The following is a 12,872-nucleotide window of genomic DNA, read 5'->3' as shown; positions in this document are numbered from 1 at the left end:
CTCATTATTATCACCGTGCACCTTAGCATCTAATGAGCTTCGAGCTGAAACCCTTTGCAAATAACTTTACTGGCGCTTTCATCTCTTCATTTAGCATCAAATCCGATTGCACCCTCCGAAAGGATTTCTGTTACCGAGACAAAAATAGTCTTGACGCATTTATATTTCTCACAACCTCATTTAGTATAAAAATGGGACGATATCAAAATAAAGTCAATACTTCTTATTCTCCTCTATCGAATTAAAAAAAATTGACTTACTTTATTGAGACAAGAGTAACTTTATACAGGGTGTACTAAAACCACCGGATATCCTTTTAATCGCAGATTCGTTAGGGAATTTCAGGACAAAAATTCTAATACAAAAATGTCGAGGCTATAATAGTTTTCGAGTAATAAGCGAGTACATTTCACCAATGGCAGGCCTGAGATTTCGCGCGCTCAGGCACGGCGATATGACAAGTGTTCCTATGAATGTCGCCCTTCTTATTTAATTCAAGAAAAAATTTGCAACGTGTTGTAACTTTTAAGTGTTGCAGCTGGCAAAGTGATCGATCAACATCAATTATCATGAAGGTCGTTACTGTGCCAAAAAAGGCAACATTCATATGAACACTTTTATCACTCGTCATGTCGCCGCGCCTGAGCGCGCGAAATCTCAGGCCTGTCATTGGTGAAATATACTTGCTTATTATTTAAAAACTATTATAGCCTCGATATTTTTGTATTAGAATTTTCGTCTTGAAATTTTCTAAAGAATCTGTTATTAAAAGGATATCCGGTGGTTATAGTACACCCTGTATACTCTTGCGTTTAGAATAAATTTTCCCTCCATCCAGGCACCACGATATTCGAGACAAGACGATGCATACTGTCATTTTATTTTAGACTTTAGAATTTTTTAGTTAAGATTAAAATATTCCTTTCTCTACAACAAATATGATTGGCGCTACATCGATCCTATTTTATGATACATTCAAGTGTAATAGCATTGAATCTGGAAATGTTTTCTGTGGATGTGACGTCTAAGAATCCGGTAAAAGATGCATTTGTTAATTAGTAAGTACGTCGCGAAGACGAATAAAATCGTTATAACGAAAGTTGTATTTCGCTTCAGATCTCGCTAATTTTATTTAATTTTATTTAAGGAGCGAGACGGCCGGCGGTAAATTTTGTGGGAAAATTCGAGCGTACAACTCTCGAATGTAGCGTACATCTGAGAGAGCGGGCATGTTTGAATTTCTCGCGGTGTAAAACCGCAGGCATGTGCATGCTCGGCATGTTATCATATATGTAACAAAAAACCATCAAGTTACGAGACGTATGCGGGCAACAATAGACGCGGAAACTAGTTTTCAGTGTACAAAAATCAACGACCAAGCCTCGCGCGGTCTACTTTCACATGCCCGCGCGTTACTCGTATCATCGCGCGTTGCTGATGCTGACCGCGGTAGGAGTATCAGATTCTAGTGCGCGATCAATTTTATGGGAGCCTGAAGAGCGGGGAAGAAGAGAGGGAGATAGGAAGAAGGAGCGGTCGATAATTCCACCTGATCGCGGCATTCACAGCCTGCGTTATGCCTCAACATTTATAACGCTGTAACGCTAAGCGCATTTTCTAGATTCTAGGTGCACCTCCAGTGTGAGCGCATTACGTCGACGTCGTCAATCATCTTCAGCGTGTAGACAAATTAAATTATCTGCACATTTATGAGGGAGCTACTTTGACGTTGAATTTTAAATCTGAAAATAGACTCGATAGGAATGCGAGTTTTAGAATGTCGGGCCTGAAATCGATGGACACATGGAAAATTTATCCGGAAAATCGCAAGACAACGCGGCATCTCGAAGAATTTTAGGGGATTTTCTCTTCAAATTTATCCTGAAAATCGTCGCGAGTCGACATGAAGAATTTTATGAGAGAATAATTTCTTGAAACTTTACCATTCTGCTAATAAAATTCTATAATTACTAGTAAAATGTATAGCATTTCGAAGAATTTTAGGAGAGCTTTTGGAAATTTTGTCATACATTTTGCTAGTAAAACGTATGGTAAAATTTCAAGAAACTCTCATAAAGTTGTTCGTGTTGTCTCGCGATGATTTTCAGGATAAATTTCAAGCGAAAATTCTCCACCGATGCCGGGCTTGTGCGCGTTGGATTTTTAATTTTGGTCAGAGAGACGACGTAAAGACGGGGAATAAAAATGAGAAATACGCACTATATTGGATTGAAACGAATATAGGAATATCGCGACCGCCGGCAGATACGCCTTTGAGTACTTTAGCGGTATATACATTTTCGAGCCGGGGCGATACTCGCGGAACTTGGCGGCCGCCTCCGGCGAATGCAATGATCCGTTATTCACGCCGTCGTAAGTTGAAATGTCTCGCGGAAACTTGGTCGTATCCTGGAAGCGTAATGCGCGAAATATTCCTACTTATACCCGTTCTTTCACTCTCGAGCGTACATCACGCCCGAATATAAAATACGATAGCGGCGGCTTTTAGTTTCCGCGGCGTGCAATACATCCGCATCAGCGGAAGGACGTCAGAAGTAGCGGAGCATTGTGGATATTTTCCGAGCGAGACGTTACTGAAGATATATTTTCATATGTAAAGTTAATCGCTCGCGAGCTGGCGTCGCTTCAATTTTCGGACATTATGCAACGCTCGCATAATCGAAGTCCTCGTCCCCGTCGCATTTCGAGGAGTAATTTAAATTCAGTTCAACAGCTACGCGACTATCGATAACATACGGTTACGGAAATCGTAGAAATTCGACAGAATAATATTAAAATACGTAATGATTGCAAAGAGAGTGCATAATTACGGTATTTAAAGAATTAATAGGGATTGTGGTATCGTGGCATTCGATAACATTAATTATATGTATATAGCTCGTTACATTTTACATGTTAAACGCGAGCTGATTATCATCGAAGTCGCGTTCGTTGTTACACGGAGGGAACTTTCTTTTGAAATTTAAATGACGATTGAAAATTAGGTAATCGTGGAACAACATGGCGTTTTACACGGTTTGAGAGAGTTTTCTGAAATTTTATCATACAGTTTACTAGTAAAAAATGCGACAGAATAATATTAAAATATGTAATGATTGCAAAGAGAGTGTATAATTACGGTATTTAAAGAATTAATAGAGATTGTGATATCATAGCGTTCGATAATATTAATTATATGTATATAGGCTCATTACATTCTACATGTTAGACGCGAGCTGAATATAATTGAAATCGCTTTCGTTCTTACACGGAGAGAACTTTCTTTTGAAATTCAAATGATGATTGAAGATTAAGTAATCGTGGAACAACATGGCATTTTGAAGAACTTTGCGAGAGTTTTCTGAAATTTTATCTTAGATTTTACTAGTAAAATGTACAAAAGTCGTAGAAACGTGACAGAATAATATTAAAATATGTAACGATCGCAAAGAGAGTGTAATTACGATATTTAAAGAATTAATAGAGATTGCGATATCAAGATTTAATTTTCATATTATGCCATTCGATAACATTAATTATATGTATATAGGCTCATTATAATTAAATGTATGGCACAAATTCAAAGAGCTCTCGTAAAGTTCTTGGAAATTACATGATTTCCAGGGTGAATTTTAAGAGGAAATTCTCGCCGCGTATCGTTCCGATAATAATCTTAATTAACAATGTTTTAGTCCCTCAAATGATCCGGCAGGATCCAACGGTGATGTCTTGGGCCCTTTGGATCGCTACCCTAACAACAACCTCGGCTGCTCTGGTAGCGGCTGCGCTCGCTGCTCTCTTGGCAGTTTTAAATACAGCCACCTCGCCGAGATCGAAGATTCTATCCATTCCTGGCGTGTATTTTATAAATATGTTAACACGTAAGCATCTCTTCAACATTTTACTAAAATTATAAAAGATGTTGCTTTGAAACATTATCAGAACAGAGGTCTTGGTGTAACTTTTTCAATATATTTTATGGATTGTGGATTTTATAGATGTGGAATCTCACCGCACTCGTCTTTATTCGTGGCGTTAAATAATTGTCTTTAGATTCGTAATGCTGATTTTAATAAAGTTTCAAAAATAAAAATGTACTATCATTAAAGAATGTAGCTGTAATTAATATTTTAAGCTGATAAATAACTCCATGTAGCCTGGACTCTTACTCGTGACTTGTTTTTAGTGTTGATGTGCTTAGCAAGCACTTGTACTTGGTTAGCGCAATATTACACAAGACTGTACATCAATGTGCTTCCGAAGGAGGACATCGATAATATGTGGACCAGCGAGGGTTCCGCTGAGCTTGGTTATTCATTTTGGTAAGGATACACTGTTTGCACTCATACGATAAAGTTGCCACTTTGTAAGAATTTACTGACACTCGGATGAGTTTTCGATACTCCTATTTATTCTATTGCGGCCCCTGCCGGAAATAATTCTACAAAATTCTACAAAACTATAAAATGTAACCACCAGAATCTGAGAAATTCTACGTACATTTAAAAAGTGTTGTAAAAATCAACATGAAAATGCTGGAATTGGAGCACTTTTGTTAATTTTCGTAATATTCTACAAGTAAGCAGATGTTTTAAAGAATTAAAACATCTGCTTACTTGTAGAATATTACGAAAATAGAATATTACAAATGTGAGAAACAGCAAAATTAAGATTCTATTGCGGCTAATTATTTATTGCGGCTATATTTTAATTCTTTAAAACATCTGCTTACTTGTAGAATATTACGAAAATTAACAAAAGTGCTCCAATTCCAGCATTTTCATGTTGATTTTTACAACACTTTTTAAATGTACGTAGAATTTCTCAGATTCTGGTGGTTACATTTTATAGTTTTGTAGAATTTTGTAGAATTATTTCCGGCAGGGGCCGCAATAGAATCTTAATTTTGCTGTTTCTCACATTTGTCAAACTAGTAAAGCTTTGTACTAATTTTTACAAAATACTACTTGCAATAATTTCCTGAGTTGAGAACATTGTAATTTGTGGTACTATTTCGCAGATATTTTTACGAAAAAATCAATGTTTCAACGAAGATACAAAAATTTCTACAAGTTTCTATTTCAAGTCAATCTTTTGTAGTTATTTACAGACATTTTTTCCGCCAGGGATAAATTAATATAATTTAAGAAAGAGTCAAGAACTCAGTTCAATTTCATCTCTTGTTCAACACACGCTCGTGACACTTATTCGTATTTGATACAATCAACGACGCAACTTAATTGACTTTGCACTCTTCAACCAAAGCGTGTAATAATATTATTTTCGACTAGTATCTTACTGTCACAGTGAATGACCAAACAATTGATATGAGATCTTTAATAATTTTATGAACAGATTACTTGAGAAAAGTCAAATCCGAGACCGAACGTTGTAATGTGTTTTTTAAATAAAAACTTGGCCAGTCGTTTAAAACTTACGTATTATTAATATGATTTAACTATGCAAGTCGTTGATTGTAGGTAGCTGAATTGATGTTTAATTACAACTGCCGCAAATATTTAAATTTTCTTGTACGAGAAATTTCTTTTTAGCATTAAAATTCAGCTTTCGCGTAGCATATTTTTCACGTGTATTAACCCTTGGGTTAATTATTGAATTATATATTCAATACTCTGAAATTTAGAATATATAGTGTATTCTTTTTTTGTTCATTTAGGCTTGTGGTTAGTGCCGGCGTTGTACATCTCATTAGTATAGCATTAGTTGGCTGGGGCTCGGGTAGAGAAAAGGACGATCGTCTGGAACCGATACCTGCACTTGAAGAGAAAACTGCCGCAGCGATAATGTTATATTAAACGTTACAATAGTGTTAAAATTTGATTGAAGACTACGATCGAATTACGTTAATGTGCGTAATATCAAATTGACAGTGGCTATATCAAAATGGGACGAAAATTAGTTGAGATTAAATAACGATACTATTTTCGTTCGTATATTTGTGCCTCGCACAGTTCCTAAATAACCGCCAGGCGTTTGCGATCACTTGCCCAGATACACTCCAGTTTTGCAACAGATATTGCGCAATTTGACGCCGAATTAAAACGCGAGTATAAACGTACTTAATCGTTTAGCATGTTTGAAACGCGCCGATCAAGAACAGTATTTGTTGTATGCGACGAATTAAGAGCTGAGACGTGTATCACCCATGTACACAATTTTGTTGATATTATGTCAGTTTGCAATACTCGTTATTCTTCGACAACAATTGACGAATTTACGTAGAACAAGCGTTTCGTGTGTAATATGTCGATTATGATTGAAAGTTGTGCGCTGTTCGCTTTACACAAAAAAGACGAGATCGAGCATGGAAAAGCGCTTTATTGTAGCTTAAACGATAAATTCGTTTTTGTCAATAAGGCCGCGATCTAGTTTCTGACAATAACAGTTGCAGACTTCGGTTAACAAATTTTTATTGTTGGTAGTGTATAAATATTCGTATACAGACGTGTGTGTGTGTAAATTATGCGCTACGAATTCAAACAGTATGTATTTCTGTCACTTTTGTTATCGAGTTATCCCCCGATATATTTCGCAAATAGCTAAAATCCATTCTTACATCTTTATTTAGCATCTTTCTTTTTACACAAAGGCGCTTGTTTTGACTAGACTGGGCTCTTGAGGGAGAACGATAATATATATTTTATTACTACCTTTAACTCGTTGAAGAGGATATTTTATAAATGCAAGTGTGACGTGCCTTTTCTTCGAGACATTGAATACTTTTAACAGTTATGTCCATATAAAATGTACGATTTAATGCCGCGATCGTAGCGAATCGTACGTGGAGAACGTGAAATGTAAATACAATAAGAAGTTTGCTCCTCGGGAGTTTATTTATTACAATGATGTCGCGGGCGTAATAATAAAACAGCGAGCAGGTTATAGAATATGTTACAATCATCGTATATACTTTATTTTCTCCATTACGACGAGAATCCTCGTTCGCGTAATCTAACTTCCACATGTCGATTTCATGCGTAGCATATACAATCGTTCGCTGTGGGTGACGGGAAGAAAATGTACAGTGGAAAATGATACATTTTCCTCTCGTGGAAATGTGACAAGACATGGAACAATGTGAAAGAAAATCTAATGAATGGGTAGAGTAGAAGAGAATTTTATTGATGTATCTATATTTTTTCTAATCATATAGTCTTTCGAAAGAAGATATTTTGATTATGATAATAAAATGATTATCGATTACGTTAAAAAAAAAACAATAGCAAACCGATTGAAAATATTCAAACAACTTGGGGAATCTATTGGATCGGATATTTCAAACGTGAGTTTGCCATTTCTTGTTTTAGCAATGAATATAATCTATTATATCTAATCAAAATATCTACTTTTTTCAAATCTCACTGTACAACTATTCACTAAAGCTATTCCCCCCCCCCTCATTTTCTTGTCTGGAAGAATAAAGCCTCGCGCAAAAAAACAATAAAAATGGACAGACTTCCGTATTAGATGAAAAGTCTATTAATGTATAATCTATATCGTTCTTAGAGAATAATAAACTTATATAAAGCTACACGATTAACTGAGGCTTTGATGTTAGCGCCGACTGACTTTCGACCAGCCATCATCCTCTAACGGTCGCCTTCTCTCGTCAGATTTAGGCGGAAGTCTGTCATCTTTACCTTCATCTTGTCTGAAATACACAAAAAAATGAAAGTTTAAATTAAAACTCGAGCAAACGACGAATGCTTATGTAACTCGCTCAAAGCTTGTAATATAATTTTACAACTGTTATCCTTTATTTAATCGCAACTATCTTTATCTGTACAGCGCCACGTCGAAGCCGGTTCTTTATTTTCCTCTACCCGTCCTTCCACCAATTTACGTTCGACCGTTATTATTAAATTGTCACACTACTGCATAAGTAACAAAGACCAAGACAATTGATAAAATCTCAGAGTTCTATATGCGAGAGTTTGAGAGAGAGAGAATTCCACAGAAATGTTATTCAAGGGCTCAGAGTCAAAACAAGGTGTTTGGGATTAAAGAAATTTATTACAGATAAAATGAATAAAAATCGAAGGATGGCCGATACTCGGACCGTAGTCAATGATAAATCCTAATCTATGTTAACTAAACATGACAAGTTATACAAACACACACAAATTGTACACGCATTGTATTGCTAAATTCTCTTGTGGCGAGTATATCGTCACATCCAACGGCTATAACGCGCGAACAGACAAATCATATATACACATACATGCGAAACGTGAGAAAAACAAAGACAGCTGTGCGAAAACAGAGGTACTGGCGAGATTTAAACCCCGGTGACTTTGAGCCGCGGAAACGATCTAACGTTTTAGGGGACTCGACCGATAGACGTGCTCGCGTGCGGACGTGTAATCGAGAGCAAATTACAATTGTGAGACAGTTGAGGACGGAGAATAAATTATACTTGCACCATACATTCTTTATTCGATACATATATTCACGATACATATATTCAACCCTGCACGCCAGTCGATCCTAAACTCTAAATACACTCACTCACTTGGGTGGTGGGTCTCTCGGGGAATCTTGAGGCGGGTCGCGTTTCCGCCAGTCCTGGTTGGTGTTCCGCGGCGGCTCGTCACGGCGGTCGCGATAGCCGCCACGACGATCGGACATTCTGCCGCGATCTCGATCGTCGCGCAACGAATCACGTGGAATCTCGCGTACCTGTAATTGCAATTGGTTGAATAAAAATATCGGCAAAATACACGTGCTCGAAACAAAGGATGAAAATGAGTACAAACAAACATAAAACGTGAACGAAGAGAGCAGGGGGCAAACGTGCGGAACACTTTAAAATATATGTAATACATATTGCATTAGAAGAACGTATACTTACTCCCCGATCTATTCCACGATCGCGGTCACGGTCGCGATCGCGATCATCTCGTTTGTCGAAGCTACGGTTCTCCAGCCTATCGCGATCTCTTAAATCGTCCCTATCAAAGTTATCATCTTTCCTCCATTTATCCAGCCCGTCCTTCTTCCATCGGTCCGTGTCGTCGTTTCTCCTCCACTTGTCCGCGTCGCGACGCTCCGGCTCCCTCTTCTTCCACGCGGAGTCCTCGATCTTGTCGTCGCGTTTCCTCCAGCGATCCGTGTCGTTTTTCAGCCCGTCGGACTCTTTGTCAGGATTACGCCGCCAGGACTCCAGCGCTAGCAACGACGAGGGATAAGTGAAATTTCATCGATACACTCGCGTGGGAAAACGCTCGGCGGGAAGTTGCGAAAAGTGTGTTGTACTCACAAGCTTTCGGACCCTCGCGCTCGCGGTCGCGGTCGCGGTCACGATCGCGCTCGCGATCGCGATCGCGGTCGCGATCCTCTCTGTCCGCGCGACGCCACGTGGAAGTGAGTTCTTTGTCCCTCTGCCGCTCCTCCTCCAATTTACGCTCGATCTCCGCTTCCTTGGCTCTACTGATCTCGGCCTGCTTCTTGAGCTTGGCCAAACGTTCGGCCTCTTTGGCCTCCTCCTCGGCCCGCCTGACTCTCTCCTCCTCCTCCCGCTTGGCCCTCTCCTCCTCGAGACGCTTCTTCTCCTCCTCCTGTTTAATACGCAACTCCTCGAGTCGCCTTCGTTCCGCGGCCTCCGCGCGCTCCTTCTCCCATTTCGCCTTGCGCTCGGCCTTGCGCTCCATCTTGCGCTTCAGCATCCGCTTGGCGCGCTCCTCGTTCAGCAGCTTCTCGAATTCCTTGAGCTTCTCCATGTATATGCTCCGGCGCTCGGCCAAGATCTTGGCCAGGAAGCTGTCGTGGTCCTCCTTCATGCGGGCCAGGCGCTCTTGGGTCGCGACAGCGTCGTACCGCTCCTCGACAGCGGCGGCGATCCGCTCGTCCTCCTGCTGCCGCCAGAGCTGCTTCGCCTGCTGCATCCGGTCCTGCACGGCCTTCTCCAGCTGCGGGATCTCCTCGAGCCGCTTGGCGCGCTCGAGGTAGTCGACCTTCTTCTCCTGGGACTTGAGCTTCTGCTGCATCTCCCTGCGCTCCTTCTGCAGCTCCTCGGCCTCCCGCGCCGCGATCTGCTCCGCGTCCAGCTTCTTGATCTCGTCCTCGTCCAGCTTCTTGAGCACCTTCTGCCCGTGGCTGGTCTGCGAGATCTGCTGCATCTTCTCCTTGAGATGGCGGTCCTTGATCTGCTGGATCTCGCTCTGCTGGCGCTTGCGCTCGCGCTCCTCCCGCTCCTGCTCCAGCCGCTTCTGCTCGGCCAGCATGTGCTGCCGCTGGAGCTCCTCCTGCCGGCGCATCTCCTCCTCCTCGCGGACCGTGTTGATGTGCTCGATGTACTCCTTCCGCTCCTCGATGATCTTGTGCCTGCCCAGTATTCGCTGGTGCTCCTTCATCTTGGTCTCGTGGTAGTGCGCGACCATCGCGTTGCGCAGCTTCTCGCGCTCGAGCTTCTTCTTGTTGGGATTAATCACGTTGATGGAGCGGTGCAGCACGGTCGCCATGTTCACCAGCTGGCAGCGTATCTGCTCGGAGGGCATCGCCTGCAGCACCGGCCCGTCCGGGTGGTCCTCCCGCTGCGCCTCCGAGAGGTCCACCCCGAAGTGGACGCACGTCTTGCCGTGGTCTATTCTGATCTGCATGTCGTTGTAGCGCACGCAGTCGACCAGGAGGCGCTCGAGGTGAAAGTCGGTGGTGAACTTGGCGAGCTCCAGCAGCCTGGAGAACTGTATGGTCTGATAAACCTGGGAGATCTGGTGGACGAGGCGCACGAGGGTGACGTCCTGCAAGGCCGGGACGTACTGGGCCAGCGGGCTGTTCTCGTCCGCCTGCAACGTCTGAATGACGGAGTCGACTCTGCTGCAGAGCTCCAGCGGATGGAACTCCACCTCCAGCCACGAGTACAGTTCCTGCAGCTGCGGCGACGCGAGGCTGACCACGTTCAAGCGTACGATGTCCTTGAGGAGGGAGACGCGCGTGGGCGGCTGCGAGAGGCCGAGGAGGGTCGCGAGTTTCTGCGCCTTCTCCAGCGGGCTCTTGTCGGTCTCGATGAAGCGATCGAACTCGGGATGCGCGGACGGCAACGGTATCGACAGCGTCGCCAGCAGCACCCGGTTCGCCATTCGCTGCTGCTCCTCCGACGACATGTTCTTCTTCATCTCGCGCGACAGCTGCAAGAGCTTGAACAGCGCGGCCGCGTGAAACAGATAATTGCCGGCCTTCCAGAACACCATCGCCAGCTTCTGGTAGTAGTTGGCCATCGTTTTCGGCACCGGCAGCTTCTTGGACAGATTCATCATACCGTGAACGTCCTCCGAGGACTTGAACGCCTCCTGCCACAGCTCCATCTGTATCGCCGAGTCCAGCTGATTCAGTCTGGTCTCCAGATTCAACTGCTGCGTCTCCGCCTTGTTCATGGACACGTTCGAGACGAGCGGCGGCAGCTTGCATATCTCCTCGAGGTGCTTGCGCAGCTTCTCGCACAGCTTACGAAATTCAGTCTTACGATTGTACTCGAGGCAAAACTGGAAGGCCATGCGCGCGATGTCGTGATAGAGGGTCTCCACGTGCGCGTTGGTTCTGAGCAGCTCCAGGCATTGGCAGTACGATTCCCACAGGAACTTGACCCAGGGCGTCAGAATGGTACGGTCGCTCCGGTCCTGCGCGTCCTCCCCGCTCACCGCGGACAGCAGGATGCTCTCGGGCGTGGCGAGGTTGTCGAGGTCGTCGATGTCGATCACCGCCTGCTGGCTCTGCTTGCGCGCCGCGTTCGTCTTCTCCTCGGCCATCTTCAGGTAGCCGCGTATGACATTCTCCAGACTGCCGACGTTGACGGACTGGAACATGTTTCGGTACTGGAACAGGCCCTCCTTCGCTATGTGCGACTTCTTCAGCTCCACGCAGAGGTCCAGGTACTTGAACATTATGGGCTCCAGCACGGACTCCGACCAGTTGTACGTCCATTTTTTATTGCGGAAGACTTCCTGCAGCGTGTCCAAAGCTCGGGCCGGCTTGCCCACCTCTATGAACTCTGTTTAGAAAACGAGGGAGGAAGATATCAGCGAATCGTGCAAACCATTGCGTTAACAACCATTTCATTTTAATCTATCAAAACTATCTAGCTACACAGTGTCATCTTGCCAGAGCTTGAAGTAAATCCAGGCGTTCGAGGGGAAAAAAAGAAAGAGAACGCTTTGACAAAATTGTAGACCACATTCAATGTAGAAGTTAAAATACTTTTTTAACAATGAAAATTCTTATGCTACAAGAGTCGTTAAATGTGTGCAGTAGATCTAACACTCTGAAGACAAGATTAATTCAAATCTGTTAAAACCATAACTAGCTACACTGTGTCGTCTTGCCAGAGCTCGAAGTGAATCCAGGCATTCGAGGGGAAAAAAGAAAAAGAACGCTTTGACAAAATTGTAGACCACATTCAATGTAGAAGTTAAAATACTTTGTATTGTTTTAATTTCGTTCACCTAAGATCATGTGACGGCTCACATTGCCCATATTACCTTCTATTATTTTAACTATCACAACTCTTATAGAAGATTACAACTTTTAACAATGAAAATTCTTATAACAATAAACTTTCAAGTAAGACCCCTATCTAAAACTAAACAATATATAAGAACCGCCAATGTGGGTCACAAGGCAAGATGTAGGTAGCTCAACTTGTAAATCTTAAATCTTTCTGAAAATCGTGAATCTATATACCGTTTCTTACCACATTAGTTCTACGCGCACGAAAATTCTTATGCTACAAGAGTCGTTAAATGTGTGCAGTAGATCTAACACTCTGAGGACAAGATTAATTTAAATCTATTGAAACTATAACTAACTACATTGTGTCATCTTGCCAGAGCTCTAAGTAAATCCAGGCATTCGAGGGG

General features: G+C 42.5%; 2 protein-coding genes across 3 annotated transcripts in view; one reads left to right on the top strand and one right to left on the bottom strand.

Moving 5' to 3' along the window:
• Positions 1-3,613: 3,613 nt before the first annotated feature.
• Positions 3,614-7,033, top strand: LOC105560015. Its single transcript, XM_012008738.1, has 3 exons — positions 3,614-3,881; positions 4,187-4,322; positions 5,678-7,033. The coding sequence occupies exons 1-3, from the start codon at positions 3,614-3,616 to the stop codon at positions 5,814-5,816; spliced, it is 543 nt and encodes a 180-aa protein (XP_011864128.1). The 3' UTR covers positions 5,817-7,033.
• A 91-nt stretch (positions 7,034-7,124) lies between these two features.
• The window catches only part of LOC105560016 (eukaryotic translation initiation factor 3 subunit A), an 8,732-nt gene continuing 2,984 nt past the window's right edge, over positions 7,125-12,872 (bottom strand). Inside the window, exons 2-5 of one of the 2 annotated variants that reach the window (XM_012008739.1) lie at positions 9,281-12,007; positions 8,873-9,189; positions 8,534-8,700; positions 7,125-7,672 (exon numbers count right to left, since the gene is read on the bottom strand). In XM_012008739.1, the coding sequence (XP_011864129.1) occupies positions 7,576-7,672; positions 8,534-8,700; positions 8,873-9,189; positions 9,281-12,007 (3,308 nt within the window). In that variant the 3' untranslated portion in view covers positions 7,125-7,575. Of the gene's footprint in view, positions 7,673-8,529; positions 8,701-8,872; positions 9,190-9,280; positions 12,008-12,872 lie in introns of both variants that reach the window. The other variant, XM_012008740.1, reaches the window with a different exon arrangement.

Source organism: Vollenhovia emeryi, unplaced genomic scaffold (genome assembly GCF_000949405.1).
Source record: "Vollenhovia emeryi isolate VEMERY1.0 unplaced genomic scaffold, V.emery_V1.0 DF939245.1, whole genome shotgun sequence".
NCBI lineage: Eukaryota > Metazoa > Arthropoda > Insecta > Hymenoptera > Formicidae > Vollenhovia > Vollenhovia emeryi.
The sequence above is the reverse complement of the archived record's forward strand: the minus strand, read 5'-3'. Positions and strand labels throughout refer to the sequence as shown.